Here is a 25,344-nt window from a genome sequence, read left to right as displayed (position 1 = left end):
GGGGGAGTAGACCTCTTCTTAAGTTCTTACTTGCATACTCATTTCTACCATGGACCAGTACTGAATTTGTCATCTGTGTTAAAAGAAGAAACAGGGTTTCACCAGTTTCTGGATCTTTTGCCATGATTTCAGAGGGAGGAAGACTAGGTCTATCCGAAGAGAGAGCAATCTTCAAAAAGAAACAGCTTAGAGACAAGAGGAGTACCTCTTGTCTCTAAGACAATTCATAAAATTCTTACGAATTTTTCATAAGAATGCTTCAATTGGCAGTATTAAATGGTGGTGAAGCACTCAGTTCTTCACAGGGTTTAATTTAACAGGATTTAGTATTGCTGCCATTGTCTTCTCGTGGAAGACAGCCCTTTATACCCACCAGGAGGCACAAGGGAAGTGCTCAGCCAGAAGCAGGCCATGATCCACATCTCAGAACGGTTTCACGCCAGTGCATCTCCACCAATACAAGGAGATTTAAACCTAAGTCATAGTGAGACTCCGGCTCACGTGATAACACGTAGAAAAAAAGCTCCCAGACTGGTAAGGAAGCACATTGAGGCAAACTTCCCAGGTATACTACTGAATGGTGTCCCAGTGAGCAGGGTACAAGTTGGGTCCCAGGTGTGTTATCTGATGTGTTACAATGACCCTGAAAGGGGAGATCAAAAAGGGAAAATTAAATCTGAAATAAGTACGGATGTTAAAACTTGGGAAGGGAGAAGGATCAGGATGAGTGACAGATGCTTAATGTTTCCCTGACAGATTCATGGGCTATGTTTGTGTGCCCTGACAGCAGTGAGCACCTTCCTTGATGAATTCAGCTAGCCAAGGATGATTTAAGCCTCATCAAGCAACTGCATGATGTTTGAATGAAAAGAGAAGCTCACAAAAAGAGCTGTTTCCCAGTTCAAGCAGCAATCTTCACTGTCTTCTGGGCTTGTCTGAAAGACTCAGCTGTATCTCAGTTTCAAAAGAAAAAGTCAGCCAAGTGCTGTGACAGCTTGACACAGCCCCTCACTGTTTGCTCCTTTGTGTCATTAATTCCAGCTTAACCAGTGCCCTGGATTCAGCGCATGCTACAAGGACAAAGAGCCAAGTTTCTCCTCTTGAAGATGAAGAAGAGCTATTTTCAGGTTACTAACTTGAAATTCTCTGATGTTGTGCACTATGCAAGGTAGGCCTGTTGACTCTGCCTTTTATTGCTACATGGCATGATATCTAGAAGTGTACTCATGGGCTGAGATCACAACAGGACTAGAAATTGGGAAAAAAAGGAAAAAAGAAATGTCAGTGTCCCTGTCAATTTACGTAACCGCTGAGTAAAAGAGTCAGGCTCCTCCTTCGGTTGCTGCGCTGCCTCTGCATGGTACCTTGGCTTACCATGAGACCTTAGAATCATAGAATCGTCTCGGTTGGGAGGGACCTTTAAGATCATTGAGTCCAACCATCAACCTAACACTGACAAAACCACCACTAAACCGTCCCTAAGCACCACATCTACACATCTTTTAAATACCTCCAGGGATGGTGCCTCAACCACTTCCCTGGGCAGCCTGTTCCAATGCTTAATAACCCTTTCAGTGTAAAAATTTTTCCTAATATCCAGTCTAAACCTCCCCCTGGTGCAACCTGAGGCCATTTCCACTTTTCCTATTGCCTGTTACTTGGGAGAAGAGACCGACCCCCACCTGGCTACAGCCTCCTTTCAGGTAGTTGCAGAGAGCGATAAGGTCTCCCCTCAGCCTCCTTTTCTCCAGGCTGAACAACCCCAGCTCCCTCAGCCGCTCCTCATGAGACTTGTGCTCCAGACCCCTCACCAGCTTCCAAAGGCAATGCTTTGGCAACTGCCTTAGTGGGAGTTCAGAGCTCTAGATTCAATACATGGTGCAAAGCAAGGTGCAGGGATAAGAGAGCTCCAGAGCAGGCTGTCGGCAACAGAGCTTGCTAATGCCTTGGGCTGGCAGCAGCAAGTCTGAAAGAAAGTATAGTGGCCAATCTGAGTCTTAGGCAGCTTCATGAAAACCTCCTGGACCAAGGGGCATGTATAGGAAGACACCTAAATTGCACAAAGAGAAGCCCAGACCAGGCGATGTTTGAGAACACGTGTGCGCCTTCCTCGGTTTGGCAGTTAGAGAGCTTGCACTCTGCCAAAGGGTGCAGCTAGCAAGTTTATGCAGTCAATGCTCTTCCTGGGTCTGCCACTTTGACAAATGCATTTAAAATCAGCCTAGTGACCATGTCCCCCATTCCCTGCTTTCAAGGGAGATCAGAGCACGGAGATAACGCAGGGTCAGCTTGCACGTTTTGCTGGTTCCTAAGCTACACATTTCTAAGAGCATGACTGACTCCTCTCCCCAGCTGCCGAGTTACTGCAGGCGTAATAAATGTTAAAATGGTTACTAGCTGAGTTTAAGCGAACTTGTCCTTTTTTTGGGTAGAACAATTAAGAAACCCCACCGTGATACTGCTGGCAAAAATACTCTCACAGATGCTACGCACAGCACTGCAAAGAAAGCTGCATGGGCAGTTGGAGCAAGCTGGAAAGAGTACACTTTTTATTGCAATACTGGAAACGGTTGTGCCATTCTCTCCCACGCACTCTTTTCACATAACCCCTTGTCTGGGAGCCTAATGAGCTGCTCGTATAAACAAAGCAACCATTTCCAGTAGTTCTAACACTCAACACCCTCAAAACAGTCAACAAACATTTAGCTAGTTAATAAGCAATTTGCCCCCTGAAGTCAAGGAAGCACATAAGTTGTGACAGCAAGGTGAGCTGAGGAAGAGAGACTGGGAAAGAAGTGGAGCCGGCAGCAGTGGTGGAAACAGGAGCAGAGTCTGACCCAGCTGCTAGGACAGCCTTCACAAATCTCGTGCTTCATATATTATCAGGGTATTTATTTGGGGTAGAGTAATGCACGACCCGGTAATGAACAGGGCTGAGGATGCACAAGAAGACTGAATATATGTTTTATTATGTATTTAAACCAACAATGGATTTTTTTATTAAAAGATTGAAAGTACCCCATTGAAGCACGCATAATATTGTAAGTGTGTGTATCTTCAAAAGAAAGACAAAAGATGCTTCACAGCTGCAGGAGAGAAACAGAATTGGGAGAATTAATGAGTTCCCCTATATTAATATAGTTGGGCATTGTCTTTTCAATTGTCTTGAGAATTCACAAAAAAGCAGAAATGAATGCACTGGTGGTTCTACATTTAGAAACGCAACAGAAAAGCTGTAGTAGTGGGCACAGAGGCCAGGAGAGCAACAGCAAGGCGTGTTTCGGGAAGCAGTATGTCTATAGGTCAGCTCTAATTACAAGAGACAGAGCAGAGCTGTACGATAGGTGCTGGGACTCACGTGTACTCTGGGGATGCTCTTTCCAGGTGGCTCTCCCTGTCAGTGCCCCGTGCCCCCACCCTGTTCCAGTATTCCTCCAGTTTGTTCTCATCTGTTGAGTTTTGCCAAGAAAACGAGGGTGAGCCGCTGCCAAAGGTGATGCCTCTCCCCTCCTTGCAGTTTAGCAGGCGTGAGCTGCAGACCCCAGGGCACCTATGGGGCACTCAGCTGTGACAGACCACATCTTCCCAAGTTTGCTGCTTCTGGAGCAACGGGATGCCTTGAGCTTGCCAGCTACCCTGCAGTCATGCTTAAACCTACGTAAGCTTCCTGGTAAAGCTAGATGACTTCCATATAAGATGTATTAAATCAGTTATTTGTCATCGAAGACAGAGAGACCAACAAGCACCACCCTGATGGCTACTTTCCCTCTGACTGGGTCTCAGGCTGAGTCCCATACCCTGGGCGGCAGCAGCACCTCTTGGCCAGCTTGTGCGAGCACAGGCCATACACCTCCTCAAGAAAGGTGGCAATTCCTTACACAAGCCAGCATCAAGCTTTGCTTCCTCTGCAGAAAAGCTGAGACTTGGGGAAAGGTCTCCATTCATTTTCCCCCTTTTTTTTGGGTAATTTTTCCTATAGGCGTAGGGGTTTGCTGAAACCTCCTCTTCCATGGGTCATCTCAACTCATGTACCTGGTGTGATACAGCTTCGCTCCAGGCACAGACCTTTGAAATTCCCATGGGGCTTCACAGTCACAGCCCACACCATGGGGACACTGGAGACAATCTCTGCCTCAGCAGCTCCAGCCATCATCCCACCCACGGTCTCTTCTTGCTGCCCCCATACAAACCCTTGAGTTGTGCCAGCACCACTGTGAAAAAGGCACACACAAGTAGTTTGATGTGAGTTTTGCTTTTTAAAGAGGAAAGAAAAAAAAAAATATGATCCCAGCAGCAGCCTGGCTTGCAGCAGGTGCCGTAAGCAGCTGTGTTGGCCCAGCAAAACGGTGCAGCACAGCAGGGGCTGCACAAGCCCATGCTGCTGCAGGGCACCCGTGCTGTGGGCAGCTGGCTGGGACAGGCAGGAGCAAGCCTCTGAGCCAACACAGTGTGAAACGTAACCATCAGCCTGACAGGAAACAGGGGACTGTTTTTATTCAGACACAGCTCGTACAGTCAGCGTTGATTGAAGCTGCTGTAGAAAAACATGCAGCAGCCCCCCAAGGAGCTGCTCTTGCTTTCCCAGCCAGCAGCTTGGAGAGTTTGGTTTATGGTGCAGGTCAGCACTGTTTCACCCTCTAGATCTCTAGCCAAAAGTTGCCATGTTTACACAGATAGCAATGGCTGCCCTTAAAACAACGTTTGTCTACTATCTACACTATAAATGACATCTTCAGTGCCTATAGAATCCAGCTACATTGGGACTGACCCAATACCAACACTCTCCTCTCTTCGCATTCTCATAGCAAGGCCCCTGGTGGGTATTTTCAGTTTACACACATGCTAGAGGCTTCACATACAAGAGGTCCTCTGGCTGCAGTCCTACCTTATTCCCTGACTTCTTGCCCTTTGTTTACATTTTCTAGCCTGCCTATACAAAGGGGTGAACTCTCTGCAGCCCATTCTTCAAAAAGGCCAAATTCTCACAAGGCCAAAAAACAACCAGGGAGATATTCGAGTTACACAAGAGAGTACAGGTTACTATGTACATAATACAGATTACTGCAGGGCAGATATGGGAAACAGAGGCTCCCACACCTTAGGCTGGTGGGTTCAGTCTTGAGGCAGTTCTCTAAATAGGCTTTTTATCTGGCTGGATTAATAGATCTGAAGCTGGTGGACACTAGGGCCTTCTTGTTTTGTGTTATGAATAGAATAATTTGAACACCTAATAATGTACTTATAAAGCTCTTAAATTTGAGTGGCATCCTGCTGGTGAAGCTGTTAAACAAGATCTTTTGCAGCACAGCAAGCAATTAATACTAGCGTGCGTCCACCATAGATTTGCACGCTGGATTGCAACACTAGCAATGCTTAGGTAGCCTCTCAAGCTGCATAGGTGGAAGATAAAGAGTTTTGAAAGGTCTTGGGGAAGGCCTTGGATTGCCTTTTAATGCACAGGTCTCCTTGATCTGGATCCTTATGGAAAAAGCCTCAGAGCAGCTAAAAAGGTTCTACCAGAGAGGTAGAAGTTATATTTGCATTAATTTTTAAGAAGAGTTTCTAGAAGATCTTTAAGGCTCAGCACTGGCAAGTTTTATATACCATCTTTAGAAGAGTCCTTGGATTGCACTCCATCAATGCAGAAACTCAGAGGACAATTCCAACATCATCTTTGGACCAAGGTGTGTGGAGTGACACTCTGAAGTTACAGCACAGCCCTACCGCTGTATCCAAGCATTAGAGAAGATAAATCATCAGCTTTACCATCATTATAAGGCAGTGCAGCTTAAGTTTCTCAGATGCATCCACTTACCCTGAATAGTTAACTGTGCCCATGATGAGGTCTGAAGTGGTGAGATGAAGCAGACTTCTACACATACCGAATAAGGAGATTCCAGCCACACACTTGGAGACACAAGCTTTAAAGACCATAGACCAGGTTTCCTTAGGTAACTGCACTGCCAAAGAAAATCTGCTGTTTGGTGCATCAAATATTTTATAGAAGGGAATAAGATGGACGAGTCCTTTGCACGCTTATTTATTCATAGAAGTAGTCTGTTGACTTTTTTTCTTTTGAAGGACATAGCTCGGGAAACCTAACTAGCAACCCTGTCTTTAGCAGCTCATCAGACATGCGCAAAGGTACACAGACTTAGACTAAAAATGCCAACCAGCATGAAAAATGCTGAGCTGTGGAGAAAGCCAGTGTTAACACCACAAGGTCAGGAGCGCTGTGGTCAGCTAGAACTCCTGCAACTGGACATTTTTGTGGGGCGGTTTAAGCGAGGTGGTCTTCTTAGGAGAAAGTTCGGGAAGAACATTAGGTAACACCCCTCCTTGAGCAATGGTCACGCAGAAGAGCAGCTTGTTCAGCTCATCATCATTTCTCACAGCCAGCTGGATGTGCCTGGGCAGGATCCTGGTTTTCTTGTTTTCCTGTGCAGCGTTCCCCGCCAGCTCCAGGATCTCCGCACTCAGGTACTCCAGCACCGCAGCCAGGTAGATGGCGGCACCAGGGCTGATCCTGTCAGCGTAGTTCCCCATTCTAAGGAGCCTGTGGACACGACCCACAGGGAACTGCAGACCAGCCCTGGCTGATTTGGTTCTCTTTGGCACAAGGAGGAGCTTTGTGGTTTTCTTCCCATGTTCAGACATTCTAACATCAATCTAGTATAAAAAGAGAAAGAATTAAAAGAAAAAAACCAAAACCACCAAACCAAACAGACAGAGAAAATGAGCATTTAAGTCCCTTCTTTGTCCTCATTTCACTGCCTTTCTCATGCCCTTAGAAGTCAGTTTTCCTCTCTCAGAAAGTTTGCTTACTTTCGTTTGAAAGAGAGGATGGGTCAGGCTGCTGCTCTAGGAGAGTCTGACAAGTTTCCAGCCAAGAGGCACCTACAGGTCAGCCATTGGCTACATTTCCAAAACTTTTCAAGAGAGTAAGGTAGAACTTAGGAGCAAAGTCTTTCGACCCAGTATCAAAGGAGGACTGCTGTTAAGGAGAAAGGTTAAGCAAACTAGGCTTCAAGATAGTGACAAGTGCTCAGAAACCCTGCAGGGAAGCTTCATTGAACTTACCCCAGTAAGAACCTAAGCAGTTTCTGCAGTGACCTTGTGAGAGCCAAAGCTAGAACTTCATATCTTTATCTGAAGTAAGAACAACAGAAGAGAACTTCATCTACTGGAAACCACTTCAAGTGGATCTTGTCTTCCAGATGTGAGGGGACCTATGGCTGCAAGATAACAGGCCACAATCAGGAACGATAATTATGGGAAGAGAAGCCTTGCTTTAAACCAGACACTGAAATTCCTCTGCTCAGCACACTGTGCATCAGGCTACTACAAATGGACAAGTACCATCTTCTTGTACGGTAGCGCATCCATTCTAACAAGCCCCATCACTTATTACTGACATATAGGCTCTGGTACTGAATAGTACCCATTGCTCTTCAATGCATAACATGAAGCAACTGGAAAATAAACACAAGAAAATTCTGCCCTTGTATATAGAATTGTTTTTAAGTTTTAAACATTAGTTGCTTTTAGGTAATTAGAAGCTCTACCCAGATGCAGGGAAGAACTAAATCAAGCATCAAATTAAAGTGCTTAAAAATACAATAAAAAGTTATTTTAGGAGATTTTTGTGGGCATTAGCAAGATAAGCTTTTAAAGATGCCTACACAAGTAAATATCCTAAAAAAAATTAAAAGCTCCCTTAATTAGCCTGACACCAAACACAGAACTTACAAAACCATTATTTCACTTAGGAGCTTATCTAGCACAAAGAAAGCATACTGTCATTTCTTAAGCACAAACCCTCACCTGAAAAGGCTACTGCCTTAGCCTCCTTCTCCAACAAGACAACCACCACCACCCAAATCCCCCAAACCACAACTTCTGGTAAGAGCTGCTCCCTTTTAAACTTCCCAGTGGTAGCCATCTCATTACCAGCTCTTGCACAATCTAATGCCACCTGGGTGAGCAATGAGTCAGCCACACAAAATAAAAAACAATCAAGGTCTCAACACAACAGCAATTCAGTGCAGTCCCTGAGAGCATGAGAATTTGTTACCACTCCTTGTAGAGCTGCTTAGTACCTTGTTAGCTGATCTCTGAAAACAAGCCTAATATTTACTACCTCAGAGAACTGCAGTATCTCTGATTGGCAGTTCATTTATTACAGCTGGAAGGGGGCACACCTCACCTTGCTGCAGGCATCAAGAATTCAACCCAGGGACCTGTACCACTGTCCTTCGTGGTGCCAGCGCACCGCAAGGGATGTTTTGTGACCACGCTGCAGAGCCTTGGGAAGCTCAGGAACTCTGGCAGTGGGTTCTTTTTCTTCTAGGACTCATCCTTATCTCTCACACAGTCCATTTGACTCCAAAGTCATGCATAGCTGTGTTGCAAGGCATAATGTGTCCTTCCTAGGGTCAAGGGTGTGGTGACAGCTGAATTTTTTTTTTTTTTTCTTCAATACATGAGTGCTGGAAAGTTGAGTCCTGGCCCAACAGAAACTTGCCAAGCAGCTGGGTTAGGAGACACCTGCCCTGTGTTACTGTGAAGCCAGAGGGGTGAGTTTTCAGATCACTAGGCTGTCTGGTTAGTTTACAAATGAGTCATAGAATCATTTAGGTTGGAAAAGACCCTTGGGATCATTGAGTCCAACCATCATCTCCACTCTACAAAGTTCTCCCTTACATATCCCATATCCCTTAACACCACATCTAAATGAGTCTTAAACACATCCAGGGATGGTGACTCCACCACCTCCCTGGGCAGCCTATTCCAGTGTCTGACCACTCTTTCTGTGAAGAATTTTTTCCTAGTGTCCAGCCTAGACCTACCCTGTTGCAGCTTGAAGCCATTCCCTCTTGTTCTATCACTAATTACCTGTGAGAAGAGACCAGCACCAACCTCTCTACAATGGCCTTTCAAGTAGTTGTAGAGAGCGATGAGGTCTCCCCTCAGCCTCCTCTTCCTCAAACTAAACAGTCCCAGAGTCAAACTATTGGCTAGAGGAAAGCAAACAAGATTGTTCTTGATCAAAGAAATACTTAAATAGTTGACTTTTGAGTTGGACCAGTACTTCAACATCAACTCTGTCTTTGGGTGTAAGTAGAGGTAAGGCCACACAGCTCACCTGGCGTCTTTTATCATACAGAAAATGGCAGGTGAAGGCATGTCTAGATGCTCCTTGAGCACTGGCCATGCCTTGTAGGGTCTGTTTGGTGTGGTGCAGAGCAGGCTCACGGGAGCAGCTGGCATCCAGGAGCGGCATGATGACCGACACGCAGTTCTCCAGATTAGCAATGGGTGCTGTAAGCGCCATGCTTAAAACTGCACTGAATTAGTACCTTGCTTGAGTCTTCTACCATTACTGTGAACCTGTAGGTTTTTGCTTGGTCAAAAGAAATAATCATTCACAAGCCTGCTTTCCCTTGCCATGATCGAATGGAGGAAATAATTGGAGTTTCATGTGTTCATTTCTCATGCACCTCCTTTAAAGCTTTTTTTTTCCCATTTATAGATGTAAATACTCAGCACAAGGCTAGTTACATATAGCACGTCTTTGCTATATGCACAAAGCTTAAGATCTACTCTCAGACATTTTAACTTCTCATTGCTTCAGCATCCTCCACTTTTTCTCACTTCGCTGGGTTAATTGCAGGCCTGCCAAGACCTCATCAAATTGCTCTTGAAAACCAAGCAGCGTACGATGACTGTTCCAGCTGCCCACCACCCTGAAATCACAGCGTCCGCTCCATCAGGTATCTTCTCTTCCCATTTCTGTGTAAGCACAGCTTGGTGCAAGTCATTAACTCAGCTGCATTACAGCTCTGACGTCTGGCCGGCAGGCCCTGAAACCCTCGTGCCTTGAGGGGACAAAGGAGCTAGCTCAAACTCAACAGGACAGGCACATCTTATTCAAATAGATGTTCATGGTCCAGCTGCAGTTTAGGAAGCTGGTCCTAACCAGCTCTTATCTTGGTGTGATGCTATGAAATACACGAGATACCACCTTGGGGGCAGACTGAGCCTAATGCAGCCGCAGCAGATCCCTGGTTTCCAGCTCAGCAGCAAACCTCAGCACCCACTATGAACAGAAAAACCCTGGGCATGACTTTCAATGACCTGGTCAGCAAAGGCCTGGGGGCCTGTTTGGCTCTGCAGACTTTTGTTTTTCTGCACTGATAGGCAGAAGCAAGGTAGTCACCTCTACCAACAGCACAAATATTGCACCAGGTTTTAAGCTAACTATATCTATGGTTGTTATGACAAGATAGAGGGGACAGAGGTTTAGCGTCATGTCGGAGCAGTCTAAAGAGAGGAAGTTGTTCACTACAGCTTTATGAGCAGTAAGACTTTAAAGCAGAGTTAAGCAACCTGAACTAATTGCACTATAAATCTGTGCCAGAGGAAAAGTTCACATAAACGTGAACGGCAGTATGTGTCTTTACTCCTCTACCTGCTCCACAACAGTAACCTGTAACATGCTTTCAAAAGCAAACATGCCCTTGATTTTTTTATTTTTTTTTTTTAATTTATTTGGGTGATATGCTAGACCTAAAGGGGGCCTACAGGAAAGATGGGGAGGGACTCTTTATCAGGGAGTGGGAGTAATAGGACAATGGGTAATGGTTTTAAACTGAAAGAGGGGAAATTTAGATTAGATACTATTTATTATTATAGATTTTTATTTCTTAGTAATTACTATATATTTATTATTAATGATTATTTAGAAATTTAAATTAGATATCTAGTTAAAGATGTCCCTGCTTACTGCAGGGGTGTTGGACTAGATGTCCTTTAAAGGTTCCTTCTGACCCAACACATTCTGTGATATTAGGAAGAAATTCTTTCCTGTGAGGGTGGTGAGACACTGGAACAGGTTGCCCAGAGAAGTTGTAGATGCCCCATCCCTGGAAGTGTTCAAGGCCAGGCTGGATGGGGCTTTGAGCAGCCTGGTCTGGTGGGAGGTGCCCCAACCCTCCTCAGCTGCAGGGGGGTGGAACTAGATGATCTTTAAGGTCCCTTCCAACCGATAGAACCATTCTATGACTCTCTGGGGGGTTTTTTTGGTTTTGTTTTGTTTTTTTTTTTTTTTTTTTTTTTGTTTTTTTTTTTTTTTTTTTTGGAAATTTTCTGTGTTCCTCCATCTCTGGAAGGGGAGATGAGAAAAGAAAGGAGAAGTGTTGCATTCTAGAAACTTTATTACAAGCCTTAAAAACGCATTAAAATTGATAGGAAAAATACAAAGAAGCAAAACCATACAAATTAGTGCTAGTGAGTCCCACTGTCATCCATAAGTGCACAGACCAGACCAGGAAAAGCAAGTTTCACTGGCTACCATGTTGTTGCTGAGAAGGAGCAGCATCTCTGACGGTTTTCTTGGGAAGGAGATGGGAAAGGATATTTGGTAACACCCCTCCTTGAGCAATGGTCACACAGGAGAAGAGCTTGTTCAGCTCATCATCATTTCTCACAGCCAGCTGGATGTGCCTGGGCAGGATCCTGGTTTTCTTGTTTTCCTGTGCAGCGTTCCCCGCCAGCTCCAGCATCTCCGCACTCAGGTACTCCAGCACCGCAGCCAGGTAGATGGCGGCACCAGGGCTGATCCTGTCAGCGTAGTTCCCCATTCTAAGGAGCCTGTGGACACGACCCACAGGGAACTGCAGACCAGCCCTGGCTGATTTGGTTTTCTTCAGTGCAGTTCCAGGTTTGCCAGCCACTGGGTGTTTCTTTCCATGTCCAGACATTCTGAGAAGGCAAGGAGACACAAAGGGTTGGAGATCTTCAAATTACCTGGGTGCTTGGGCTACAGCTAACCGATAGCAAGAGGAGATGACAGAAAGGCGAGTTACGCTTTCTGCTCTTCCACATCAAGAAGAAAGGTTGTTCTTTTCTTGAGGAAAGAGAGCACCACACAGCACAGTTTGTTAAGCGCGGAGCTAAGATTTTAGCTACTACTACCCTTTTACAGCCTACCTTTTAGGAGTGAGGTCTTGTAAAACCAGGGTGGTCTGACAACCTGTCAAGAAAGGCTTACTGAAGTCGATAAGAAGGGCTCAAAAGAAGAGAGGCTTCTCCCTGCTGCTTGGAATGTATTTGGGATTGAGGCACAGTGTGTCGTCTTCAGTAAGATTTTCTTAAACACCATAACTATGGCCTTAAAGCTAATTTGGGTCCAAGCCTGCCACTTCTTTCAAGAGGAATCTGTATTCTAACTTCTTCCATTATCAAGTTAGTTCTTTCTTTCATTTTAAATCTAACAATTGAAAAATTCCTGCAGCCCACAGCATCTTGTGCCCAAAATACTCCAAGGGGTTTTCATACAGAGTTCTAAGTTAATTCCCCCCGGGATATTCTCTGGCTGCTATAAGAACACTGGAGGTGTTCTGCACCAGGAAAAGGAAGAACTTGGACAGCACAATGCAGAATGAAGAATAGAAATTACCATCTATTTACTCAAGACTAAGGAAATCTAGTCCAGTTAGAGTACTTTTACAATTAGAGTGGCAAAAATACAAATTTAAATAACATTTCTAATCTGCATGTAGGTAGCACAGTTAACTTCCAGCACAGCTGTTCGCAATATACAGGAACATCCATCACTAGATTAACATCTGGCTTTTTTTTGTATAGCTTTTAATAGAGAAATTTAAATATTTAAGAAAAATCAGAATAAGATTTGGGAGGGAGAAATGAAAAAAATCCAGCACATAATAAAAACTAAGCAAACCAAGCCATAACTCCTTATCCCTGTTATCAGACAATAATTTTCACACTCTGATTACTCAGATAAATTAAAGCCCACAATAACCCCAAATCTTTCACTATGTATTATAAATGAAAAATGTATCCCATTACCTTCAAAAATTTTTTTTTTTTAGCCTAGTCTGTGCTTTACTACAGCATGCACTCAAAGGCAAAGAAGCCACACAACACCCTTCCCCCTGCTCCTGGGGCAGAACCTTTTTATTAGCAACTTTTTTTCCTCATCAGTGAATCACCTGGACAGTTAATGAGTCATTCTCACATGTGGTTCATCTTCCTTCTAACCCCTGATTTGGGGGAAGAGGAAGAAATACGTTATAGATGCCTAGAAGCAAATTCTCCAGGGGCTGGAAGCCAGGCTGTCTCCAAGAGCTGAGCCACAGCTATATTTCAGTCTCGCTGTGGCACTGCCAGCTCTCTCCCGCTCTGGCTGGAGTATTTCTGACCATAAACCGTCTGTAAAAACAGTCCTCTCTTTCCTGCTGAAGCTTGATTAAAAAAAGTACACAGGGGAAACATGCTTTATAAATACAGTGTATTTTTAGTTGGGTGGGAGGGGGGAAGCTGTGTATTGCTTTATATGTGTCTTGGGCAGAGAGAGTTATGTTTCGTTCGCAATGTGACCAAGCCTCACCAAGTGATGTGATGGGGCTGCTCCTAAGATCTGGGCTTCTGCCACCTATTCTGGTGACTCTCTGCCCTAGCTGGGGCTCAGGGCTTACTGTGGGAACAGAGGGCTTCTAGTGCCAAGGGTTCTTGGCTAGTTCCTCTCAGTTCACCTGGGCAAAAATCTCGCTTCATGCAAATGAATATTTTTGAACACCTTTTAAAAAATGAGCGCACGCTCTCTGACCATGCTCTTTCTGTCTTTTCTGGTGTTCAAAACAGGTTCCAACCAGCAACATACAAGAGCCATGGGTGCAAATGGCATTTCAGCCAAGGAAGATGACTATTAAACCAGCAGGCCCTCATGAAAGCCCAGGCTCTAACGAAACATTAGTACAGGAAAACTGGCACCGACAGCTACACCTTCGGTTTTCCATGCCGGGTACTAACTGGGGTCAGAGCCAAAAGACTTTGGAGCACCTGAAAAAGACTCTGAAATTGTGATCCCAAAATCTTCAGCTCACATGCTGCCCTGATGGAAGATTCCATAACCCTTTACTTTCTGAGTTAATGTTCTCGCATCACCTACATTTGTGGCTCCATCTATCACTGATACAGCTACTTTACCCACAAAGAGGAGCATTTAGTCCAAGCTGGGTGAGGCTGAGTCTTCCTCCACCTCACAGCCCTGGGAGACAGGTATGGGGTACCCTCTGCATGTCCAAAAACTCACCATAAGTACTGACGTCCTCTCGAAGCACAGCTATCCATTTCTTTTAATTCCGAGGCAGAAAAGGTGGCTGTGCCTTCCCTTCAGTCAACCAGACGTAGCACAGGCTAAGCGCCCAGCATACTCAGGGATACATAGGTGTTAAGGGGATGTCCATGATGTTATAACACATTATAACGGGGCTTCTGAATTTCCGTTTCAGACCCTCGGCGGAGCAGAGACGCAGTCATTTCCCTGCATGCCCAGAACAAACGCACCCTTAAAGCCTGCTCTGCTGGCAGGTTGTGTAGGGGTGTTTTTCTGGGGACTCAGAGCTGGGCTCCCCCTTTCTTACCGTTGGGCTAGGGCATAAGAAGAGGGGGAGGGGGGAGTGGGCCACTTCCCCCTTCTCCTCTGCTGCCTGTCTGTCAGAAGAAAGCACAAGCTCTGCCCGATTCTTCAAAAGGGCATCATTTTTAGGGAGCGGGGTGATGATCCCAAATGGATTGGGGTCACCACCCTCGATCCATTCCACAGCCTTTGCTGAGTGATGCTTTAATACAGACTGCAAACCAAAACAGAAGTAACTATCTAGACACAAATTTCTTGTAATGTGAATTGGCTATGACCCAATCTAACAATATTTGAAGTATTGATAATTACGTCTAATAAGAATAGATAATATAGTTCTGATTATTATTTTATTTTATTTTATTTTATTTTATTTTATTTTATTTTATTTTATTTTTTTAACAGAACAGGGAAAGAAAAATGAGGAGAGAAGCCAACGAAGAAATAGAACAGGGTATGAAATACAAACAGATGAAAAGAGGCTCAATGAAGTGGAAAGGAAAGAGTTACAGTTTAAAACTAAGGCAGAGGAGAGCCCCAAAACTCAATAACAGTATTTGGAAGCTCCTAGGGAAGTGTTCCCTATGCCTGACAATTCACTGGGAGTCTTTCTATGACAGTGCCCAGTTTGGTTTGTGTGTTCAGGTTTACGGTAGCTCCAGGACGCTGGCTGGCGAGCGAGAGGAGCTGAGGCCATGCCCAGCTCAGCGCACTGCCTGGTTGGCATCCCACGTCTCACGGCCACGCTGCTCGCCCTGCGCGCCCTACAGGGCCACACCACCCAGCAAGGACAAGCCACCTGGAGCTGGGCAGGAGGAGAGGGGCTCACAGCCCTGCCACCACACTGCAAGGGTGCCCGTGGATTCGTTTTAGCAGGGCTGGCCCACAGAAGATGCGCTTTCTCTTCCTGCCTATTTGCTTCACAGGTGGGAAAGGAGCGCTGAAAGGTGCTAGGAAGTAGCTCACTGTTTCTTTTTAACTTCTGAAACAATAGTTTCAGAATACGTTACATGTTTTTCGACCTGATATCGTAGAATCACAGAATGGTTTAGGTTGGAAGGGACCTTAAAGATCATCTAGTTCCAAACCCCCCACCATGTTTTGCTCTCCGCTTATTCCAGGGTGTGTTTTGCAGGATACTTTTAGACGACATGATTTTGTAGCCCTGGCGGTGCTGCTGGAATGATGACAGAAGGGCCAAGGCAGGGGGAGAGCCGCGCTGCAAACCTGGCTGAGCTCCGATGGCGAGGGCACAGCCTGGGGATGACGAAGGGTTTCTCAGGTTGTGCCGGCTGGGAGGCTGTGCCACCTGGAAGCCGGGCAGGAATTCCTCTGCCCTCCATGGCTTACATCCCGCATCGCTTCCGAGCTGATGTTGGTTTGAGGGGTACAGGGAGAAGGTACGGGCTCTTCTCCCCAGGAATGGTACTCGGGTTAAACCCCTGCAGAGACGGGCTTTGGGCAGGGTGGCAGCTCACACAGAGCCCCGCTGAGGCCGTACAGACTCATGACTTGTATGAGCCACCTTTGCATGAACGCCCTCCCGGCTGGCACGCAGGGAGGGCGGCTTGCAGCCTGGGGGCGAGCGGCTGCCCACCACGGCTACCGGAGGGACTGGTTGGTCTCCGACAGCCCCGGGCTGCTCCATGAGGCACCCCCACAGAAGGGGGCCGGCGAGCAGCGAGGCCGCCGGCCGGGGGAGGCCGGACAGGCGGGGAAGAGTCTCTAAATCCCGCTGCTCGCCGGGGCTCCCTGCCCGGGGATCGAGGCGGGATTCCCCCTCCCGGCTCCGCTGCTCTCAACCGAGACACCTTCCCCGGGGCCCGCTCTGCCTGGCCCGGCCTTATTAGGCGGTACGGGAAGCAGCAGCGGCCCTGCGCCCGCCCCGCCGGGGAGCGCCGCCTCCTCCGGCCGCGCCGCGCACGCCGGGACCGGCCCTGCCCAGCCCCGCCGCCGCCGCTGCTGCTGACCGGGCCGCGGCCCCGGCCTCAGCCCCGGCCCTACCGGCAGGATGCAGGTGAGCAGCCGGGGGCGGGGGGGGGGGGGAAGCCCAGCGCACCCGGCCGCTACTGCGGGGGAAGCCGTGCCGGGGCCGGGCGCCGTGCCGGGTCACAGCCGCCGGGGCGGGCGGGCACCATGGCGTGGGCCGCCCTTAGCGCCGGAGCGGCCGGGACGGGGCGGCGGGGGTTTCATCCCCTTTTCTGGGGGCGGAGGTGTCTGTCGTGTGGCGGTCTCGTCGTGAAGCTCCATGGCTTGGTTTTGTGGTGGATTTGTTGTTTTGGGGATTTTTCTTTTTTTTTTTTTTTTTTCCCCAAGTACGATATTTATTTCGGTACTGTAGTAAGCAGATGGGCGGGTGGGTGTTTTTGTCACTTCATCAGTATGTTGGTAAACGACGGTAGATGCTGTGAAGTACAGTGTCGAGGCAAAAATGACCACAGCCAGAGACCAAAAAAAAACCAAAACAGTAATCTGGTGTGCTATTTGCTCTGCTACTTTGTTTTCTGTATTTATTTTCTTTTTTTATTTCCCCCCCCCTCCCCCCGGTAGTCCATAAGTCCTGTGTTTTGGTCTAGAGAAGACAGAAGAACAGAGCTAGCGTAAGCTATATTGATATAAGCCATAGCAAAGCAGTAGGGGGTGTATTCAGTTCTCAAACTGAACTTAGATCAAGACAGTAGGGAGCCAAAATAAGCCTGTCGGGTGCTTATCACTGAATTGTCATGTATTTTAAAAAAATAAAATAGCTATCAAACTTGGAAAAACTTCTACTGAACTGTTCAACAATCCAGGGGTGCCTCTTTGCCTTGTTTTGCAGGATTGTTGCAACTATTTAACGGTCAAGTCTCTTTAACTTTCAGAAACAGTCCAGGCACAGATTTATATCCGATTCCCTAGCAATGGGCTGGTCTGGCAGAGACAGTGCCCGCTTCTCTCTAAGCGCTTGTGTAGTCACGCTGACTTGAGTCTACCAAGGAGACTTCCCATATATCCAGAGTTGGGTCTGCAAGGCTGGTGCCTGCACGTCGTCTCATCAGCGTGTCCCAATGTGGTGTCCGCTGATTTGGTGGCCTGTTGTTCTTCTGAGGCTCTGTGAGCACTGTGTCCAGCATGCTTCCCCGTCACCCAGCTGATTTCCTCCCCTTTCACCTTGTGAGAGCTGCAGTGATGGTTGCAACGCTTCAAACTTCTGTACCCTACCAAGACCTCCTGTATGTGCTGTGGGTGGGATGGAATAAAATCACTGTTCAGGGTACTTGTCTGGGGCTGCAGAGAAGCTTCCGCATCAGGAGGATGCACGCTGTGACTTTCTTGCACCATCCAGACAGTTACCAGTTGAGCAAGGTGCTATGTCTCTTGAAAAAACTTGCCTGCGTTAAGTTCTGGAAGTGGTAAAGTTCACCTTGAATGCATGTCATGCATTTCTTATTCTGTTCTAGGACCCAAATAAAGACACGGAGTGGAATGACATCCTTCGCAAGAAAGGGATCCTTCCTCCAAAGGAAAACCTGGAGGAACTGGAACGTGCAAAGGAAGAGGAGCAGTTTGCCATCCTTCAGAAGTCTCTTGGTGAGTGACCAGCCAACTCAGGCAGCAGCACCAGGACGAGTCGTGGAATACCTCCTTGGGGAAGCATGTACACAGAAATGGCCAGCAGTAATGTTTGTATGCCTGTAAATCAGTGTGCCCTTTTCCAAGTCTGTAAGGGATACCAAAGCCCCTGCTTGTATAGGGTGATCATCTGTTAACAGAAGCAAACAAATACGTTCCTGAACGTGTGGATTCTTCCAGCACAGGAAAGCTTTGTTCTTGATGTCAGCTCCGTATTTTTATAGAAGTAAATGTTTGAAAACTGAAATAAAATAGCGCAAAGGGAGTCTGCCATGTGAATGTGCAAGTAAAAGCATTGCGTGATGTTACCTGTTGTATGCTTCCTCCTTTCTCCATTGTCCAGGCATCCCTGCTCTGTGTGTGTTCGGTATGTCTTTGCTGCAGCCACCAAACTTGGAAGCTAGTGCAGATACTCGTGTGCTAATCTAGGCAGCCTTCAGCTCAGACCACTTTACATCGTTTTTCCATCTGTATGTCTAAAGCGCATAATATTTTCTAAAAATCCAGTAACAATAATGCTTCAAAAAAGCCATATTTCCCATAGGTAATCTGCCCTTAAGGTAAATAAATTCTGTTGGACTGATAAAAGCTGATGAGTTTTAATCCCGGAACGAGGTTTTTGCTGATTTGATGTTTCTTCCATTCTAGTGAAAACTTATGAGGACATGACTCTGGAAGAGCTAGAAGAGAACGAAGATGAATTTAATGAGGAAGATGAGAAAGCTATTGAAATGTACAGGTCAGAGCAGCATGCGGAACCTGGCTTTAATGGAAATTGGAGGTTTTTTCTTTTATGTGCTGTTAGAAACTGTTGACAAGAGGAAGGATGTTGTTAGGCCTGATGACAGAAAAAATGGGTTGTGATTCAGGTCTCTTGTAGAGCTTCTGAGTGTCTTTAATAGGATAACTGGGTTTAAATTCAGTGTCCTTTATCTACAGCCCGGTTTTACAGAGATAATGTGCACCTGCTGAGTGCATGGCTGGGGGTTCTGAGAGCTTTGAAAATCCCTTCCAAGATTTCTCAGTTTTTGTATGAATGAGATTAGGGTGCTGCAGATTTACATAATTACAGTGTTGGTTTTCCATTACCTCTTTCTCTCTACCATCTCTCGTGTTTTTAGCCATTTAGTTTGGTAGTGTACTATCTGCAGAAGAAATGTCTGCTGAGGGCAGAAATGAAGGAAAAAACCCCATAATTCATGAAACATAGTTGTACTTCTCGCATGTTGCTGGTTTTAACTTGTGATGCAAATAGAAGAGCATCTGTTGACAATGTCAACTTACTTTTGTTGCTCTGGGCTTTGAAGAAGTTTATAATGTGCCTGTGAAGTCTAGGTTTCAACCAGCTCCTTTTAGCACTGTTCTGTCAAAAATGCCTCTGTTCTCAAATTCTTTTTCTCGTTGCTTGCTATTCAGGCAGCAAAGGTTAGCAGAAATGAAAGCAGCTCAAATGAAGAATAAATTTGGGGAAGTCTTGGAGATTTCGGGAAAAGATTATGTTCAAGAGGTTACGAAAGCTGGAAAAGGTATATGGGTAGTCCTGCACCTCTACAAACAAGGGTAAGAATTTGTTTTTAATCTTTAAACCTTTCACTGTAGCTGTAGATACTCTAGACAAATGTGTAGTTATTGTGGAAAATCAGGAACTGATCCTGGAGTTCTAAGACAGAAAAATAAATTGAATTAGTAATTTCATTATTGTTGACTCAGGACTGCTGAACATAGCTCTAAAACAATGTTATCGTGAAATGTATTTCTTGTACGTCTATACAGCACAGCGTGATTTGTGTCATACAGCTACCATAAAGGTAGCTGCTGCCACTGAAATATCTAAGCTTTGGAAATTATTCTGGATAAAGTGTGAGGGGCTGTGAATCAGAAGGATGACTGTGTGTCTTTAACCTGGTTTCTAGAGGTATAAAAATGGAATGAACAAGGTCATGTCAGCATGATGGAAAAACTTGTCAAAAAGGTCTGATAAGTTGCTAGAATTTTCTGGAAAGGGGCAGAAATAGTTGATTGTATTCATTGTCTCTAATTGCCTCACGGGAGTTCAGTGTCACTTGCATACTTTCTTACAGGAGCTGATTCTCTTTCTATTTTGCCTTTGATCACGCAATTTCTAAATATCTTCAGAAAACAGTTTCTCTGTGTAATACAGGGGAATGTTGTATTGCTGATAGCCTAAAACAAAAAACCCACCACCCACCAAAGCCTCTAGTGATGCCGATTTCTTTTGAATGGTGGAATACTGGACAAGACAAGTATTCAGAAGTTGTTGCTTCTGGTACATTTGGCTTTCCATAACTCATCGAGCTGATGTTTCTGACCTTTCTTCTGGAGCAGGTTAGTGTCTGATTTGTCTTTTATTTTTTCCTTATGCGTGTCTGTTGCTATTCTTCACAGAATTCCACTCTGTGCCTTAATTAATCAACATATGAGCGGGCTTGCAAGGAAGTTCAGAGATGTAAAATTCATCAAGGCTATCTCTACCACCTGCATTCCCAACTACCCTGATAAGAACCTGCCTACGATATTTGTCTACCTGGAGGGAGACATCAAAGCTCAGTTCATTGGGCCTTTAGTGTTCGGTGGCATGAACCTGACAAGGGACGGTGAGTGTCTGCATCTCCAGTCTTCCAAAGGAAAAGCAAAACTGCTTTGCTGGGCATGAGAGAAGGGAGGCTTAGGAGGAGAAGGGAGGTATTAAAAATCAGATTATTTTTTTTTTTGCACCTTTATGGCTCAACAACATGTTATTAAGGCTATCTTGTAGAAGCAGTGAATGACTGAGTAGGCCCACATATAGATATTTATCTTATGTGTGTGCAAGTATTCACACCCTGTGTCAGGTGAAACAAATTTTCCTGAATATATTAAAGGGTAAATAGTACCCACGCGCATTCTTTGGAGCTCTTGCACCTGAATGACTGATTGTTCCCCCGTTTACTTGGTAGTCCATGCACTTGGTAACTGATGCTTGTCTATTGCATTGTAGGGCTGCTTGTTTCATTTTCGAGCCGATGGCATATATTTGTCTGTTGTACCTTCCTGACATGCCGGCTTCGCTCCTTATTAACCTTTCAGGAGAGCCCACCCCTGTGCCCAAATGGGGCTGCTACCCTGAAATCGGGCTGCTTCCTTTTCCTCTTGCCATCTCCTGAAGATGGCAGCACGTTAAGCTCCCGCCTCAGTGGTTCAGGGGGCTCATGGTTCTGTGGGGAGAGGCTATTACCTTTCCTGGAGGCTGCAGTTTTCCCTAGACCTACTTCTCCTTGACCATCTCAGCAGCCTGGAGGCAGGCTGGGTGGTGCAGCCTCGTCAGCGTGAGATGCTTCAGGAGATGAGGGTGGTGACGCGGGTGTCACGAAGCACTATGGCTTCAGTAAAAGCTGCTGTTCGGAGGTGGTTGATCGGGATGGTATCCTGCAGCAGTGCTTAAAGACAGAGGTCAGCAGTGAAAAAGGCTCTTCTTGGAAAGCAAATGCAACTTGGATGCAACCTAGTGGATTTTACTTCTGTTAAAAGGATACTCATCAGCTTTCTGAGTAGGCATATTGGTCCAAATGCTTTCAAGCTCTTTCAAGGCCAGACTTTTAAGGGCATCTTAACCTGAAGTGAACCACAGTTAGGCAGAGTTTCAGGGTCGCTGCTGAATGATGTCACTGCCTATACTGGGATAGGATGCAAAGAGTTTTTTTTACAAAACCCCTGAAGTTTACAGGATATCTTGAGTGTGTCCTGTAGAAAACGCTCCCCTGCCCTGAACTGTCGGAAGGGGAAAAACTCACCAATGGGACTGCTGATTTGAGAACAACTAACCCTGACTACAGAGGTTGCCTAATTATGCACTGAAGTGAGAAGTGGAAGCAGAATCTACGGTTAGCTTTCTCCCATTTTTAGCACGTAAATAATTGATTGGGGGGTGGGCCAAAGGTGACTAAGCCAACTTAATTCAGTCCTCGCAGAAAGCTGGGCATTGAAATCCTGCACTTTCTTTCATTTCTTTCTTCCTTCTCCCCTAAGCCTAGGTGACTTCCACTGGAGATTAAAGAAAGTGTGAAGTTGCATTCGTTACTCTGTAATGTCTGAAGGAAATTAGATCTAATGATAGGGTTGCCAGCAGGACTAGGAGAAAGGTTTCAATTGAATGTGTTATATTGACTTCTTACCACTTCTGGGAAGTAATCCAATTTGGGTCTATATAGTAATAGGCCTGCTACTGATGGTGGAGTCTCTTACTGTCTTGCGAAGGAACTAATAATCAGTACATGGCGTAGTGGGAAAGGGGTGAATTGCGTTTACAGAGTACATCCCTGAAAAGTACCTGCAATTCAGATGTGTAAATGGAATTGCTACAATTTTTTGCCCCTCGGTGAATCTATTCCCTGCCTCTTCTGCCTGTGATGAACTTGACGTATGATGGAAACAGCTGTAACACGTGCGGTATTCCTTCACCAGCGAAAGATGTGCAAACCTGTTTTCCGTCCTTACGTGCCATTCCCTTTCACCAGGAGAATTGCTTTATCTAAAGATGCTGCTCTGTATCAATTGCCTCGTTTACATTCCCAGTTGTAAAGGGAGCGGGAATGCCAGCGGTGGCCTGCAGAGCTCTGCGCCCTCATCTGAAACCTGTGCCGGTGCTAGTGACTGCGAGGGGAGGACTTGGCTACAGCGGGTGCGGGAGACAGGGCAGGGGCTGGGACCCTGGGGCTGGAAGAGGATGGGGAGGAATAGAGCAGAGCCCTGCTTTTGGCGCTGGCGACAGGGTGATAAGAGAAGTCAGCTGGGGAAGCAAGAGTGGGAAGGGTAGTGGGGAATGGTGGTGATCTGAGGTGCTTTTTTACCTCTGAAGGTAAATTAGGAGTTGCAAGGTGCCGTTGTACTGATACAAATAAGATAGCATATGTCAGAAGGAGTCAGAGCTGGAGAAAGACCAGTTTACTTCCCCACATTCATAGCTCTCATTTTCCTCTGCACAGAATTGGAGTGGAAGATTTCAGAATCGGGCGCCATCAAGACAGACCTCGAGGAGAACCCCAGGAAGCAGATCCAGGACCAGCTCATGTCCTCAATCAGGGCGTGTGTCCCAGCCAGGGGGGAGAGTGACTCAGAGGATGACTAACTCCTGTGTCTGCATCAGGATTGATACAGTACGCTTGCGGACAGTGTTCACACCTAGAGCACTGGAGACACTCATGAAGATCTTGCCGAGCCCTGGAAGGGTAGTGTTTCAAGACAGCCATCTATCTAGAAACTTCCAGAAACTAAAAAAGTTTCTTTAAAAAAAAAAAAATACCCAAACTTATCGCAGCTTCACTTAGGATCCTGAAAGACATTTTATATTACGAAGCCTGAGTAAATCCTACTCAAAGTTTTAAAATACAGGCATCAATAGAAGCAGAGGTCTCATGTTGTTATTTTCTTATTAAATTGCTGACTTCTTTAAAAAATCTGAAATATGAAGCAGCCTTAAGCGCACTGGTTTTGACAAGCTTGACTTGTGTAAATCTAATCTAAATACTGGTCTTAAACATAATTGGTTGTAGCACTTAGTTGGGCCTTCTGTCAGCCCACTGTGCCTAAATGTTGGGCAGCCTGGAGAGCTAGGGGAGGTGACCTGTGACATGGGCACTGCTGAAGGTGACGTGCGGCTCTTTGCAGAGGTGTGGTGGCAGGAGGGCCAGCACAAGGCCATGAGCTGGGACGCCACACATCTCAAGAGAAACCTCAGTGATGACCAGTGTCTCCTGGGACTTGCTGAATCCAGAATTCCCTTTCACATGCACCAATTAATTTAGCAACACTATTTTGCCTTTTGCAGGGGCTGAGCTTCCAACACCACACTTACCTGCTGATCACAAAAGAAAATTAAAGATGGTGGTGCTCGAGTGTGAAATTGCTGACTTCTTCCACAAAATCAGAAGTCTGATGCAATACTACGGTGTGCCACTGCCAAATGGGAGAGAAAAATCATATTTGAAGAGCTGACATCTTTCTATATTAAAGCCTTCCGTCTTCTTCTAGGTACAGCGATAATAATCGGAGCCTTAGAAGAGGTTGAACTGAAATACCACCTTAATTGTAGATCTGCTGACACTCAGAGCTGCTTGCTTATTTTGGGTTGGATTTAATGTCCACCTACACTTTCAATTTTTCTGCTCTTGGGCTAACAAGCTCCAAGAGCTTTTGCTAACCAGGCTGCCCCAAGGACACTTTGTTATATTGCTGATGGATTTAGTGAGCGGATGGTACAGAACGCAATGCTCAATAAGCAGCAGTTTTTATTTTAGTTTCGTTTTAGTTCATAGCAACTTTGAAGCATGTTTCCTGCACTCTGTCTCTCCAGTCAAATCAGTTATTTGTTGTTTGAACTACATACTGTTCCTTAAACTTCATGTGAAGTTGAAAGATCCTGAGGGAGAGCTTCCTCTTTGAGATCCCAATGGTGATTTGAGTGTCACTTAAGTCCCTTTTATTTTTTTTTGTGTGTTTTTGACAAAATAGCTAAAATGCTAACACTGAGCAAGTGAGCCAAATGCAGTGGAATACAAGCTGATAAATACTGAATATTGTTGTACATACCACCACCCTTCTCTTGACACTGGACTGTTCAAAATGCTATCAGAGCTGATGCTTTTTTATACTTACCTAGATGTTCTCACAATCTAGGAAGAGAACAACTCTTTCTCCCCACAGAAGCCTGCTTATTTTGCTTATCTTTCGTTTGCCCTCGTTTAGCTGTGCTTTGGAGTGACCTCTGAGCATGTAGACTTCTGGAGGAAACTGTCTAGAGGAGCACCTCCTAAAGGGCGTTTGGTACAGAGAGCTAGGCCGAAGCTAGCTTGAAATAAGGCCCTCTGAAATCTGTGTAGAGTGGATGTCCTATCCTCAGCCTCTCCCTCCAGACCTGCTGCCGTTAAGCTGTCTGAATTGCTGATGCAGGTGCAGCTGCCACGCTCTTCTCAACTTGTTTTTAATTTAAAGTTTATCAAACCTTCTAGGAAGGGGAGGTGGAATCTGCAATCCATCTTATATCGCTGCTGTGACAACTTCAATTTGAAATCTAATTTAAAAACTAGGCGACGCTTTGGATGCTTTTTTACTTCTATTATTCCCTCTTCTATTGTCTCCCTCTCAGTGTCTCTGCCGAGGTAGAGTAGCAATACTGTTGCAGCTGCCCTTCCACTGTTTTCTAGACCATTGATGATTTGTGGATTACAGCAGGAGATGAGCTCAAAGCAGGATGACTGCTGCATTTGGATGGGGTTGCTGAGGGCTCTGCC

The 25,344-nt window shown here is 45.8% G+C and overlaps 3 protein-coding genes across 3 annotated transcripts; 1 reads left to right on the top strand and 2 right to left on the bottom strand.

Moving 5' to 3' along the window:
- Window positions 1–6,243: 6,243 nt before the first annotated feature.
- Window positions 6,244–9,334, bottom strand: LOC134511984 (histone H2A, sperm-like). Its single transcript, XM_063327312.1, has 2 exons — window positions 9,146–9,334; window positions 6,244–6,669 (listed from the first exon to the last, which is right to left on the bottom strand). The coding sequence occupies exons 1-2, from the start codon at window positions 9,332–9,334 to the stop codon at window positions 6,244–6,246; spliced, it is 615 nt and encodes a 204-aa protein (XP_063183382.1).
- A 2,008-nt stretch (window positions 9,335–11,342) lies between these two features.
- On the bottom strand, window positions 11,343–11,762 carry LOC134517705 (histone H2A-beta, sperm-like). The gene has a single exon (XM_063339533.1). It carries the CDS (start codon window positions 11,760–11,762, stop codon window positions 11,343–11,345), a length of 420 nt encoding a protein of 139 aa, XP_063195603.1.
- A 4,573-nt stretch (window positions 11,763–16,335) lies between these two features.
- On the top strand, window positions 16,336–23,458 carry PDCL3 (phosducin like 3). Its single transcript, XM_063339518.1, has 6 exons — window positions 16,336–16,463; window positions 17,887–18,016; window positions 18,707–18,797; window positions 19,475–19,618; window positions 20,465–20,673; window positions 23,041–23,458. Exons 1-6 carry the CDS (start codon window positions 16,458–16,460, stop codon window positions 23,181–23,183), a joined length of 723 nt encoding a protein of 240 aa, XP_063195588.1. The 5' UTR covers window positions 16,336–16,457; the 3' UTR covers window positions 23,184–23,458.
- Window positions 23,459–25,344: the final 1,886 nt, after the last annotated feature.

This window comes from Chroicocephalus ridibundus, chromosome 1 (assembly GCF_963924245.1).
Source record: "Chroicocephalus ridibundus chromosome 1, bChrRid1.1, whole genome shotgun sequence".
Lineage (NCBI taxonomy): Eukaryota > Metazoa > Chordata > Aves > Charadriiformes > Laridae > Chroicocephalus > Chroicocephalus ridibundus.
The sequence above is the reverse complement of the archived record's forward strand: the minus strand, read 5'-3'. Positions and strand labels throughout refer to the sequence as shown.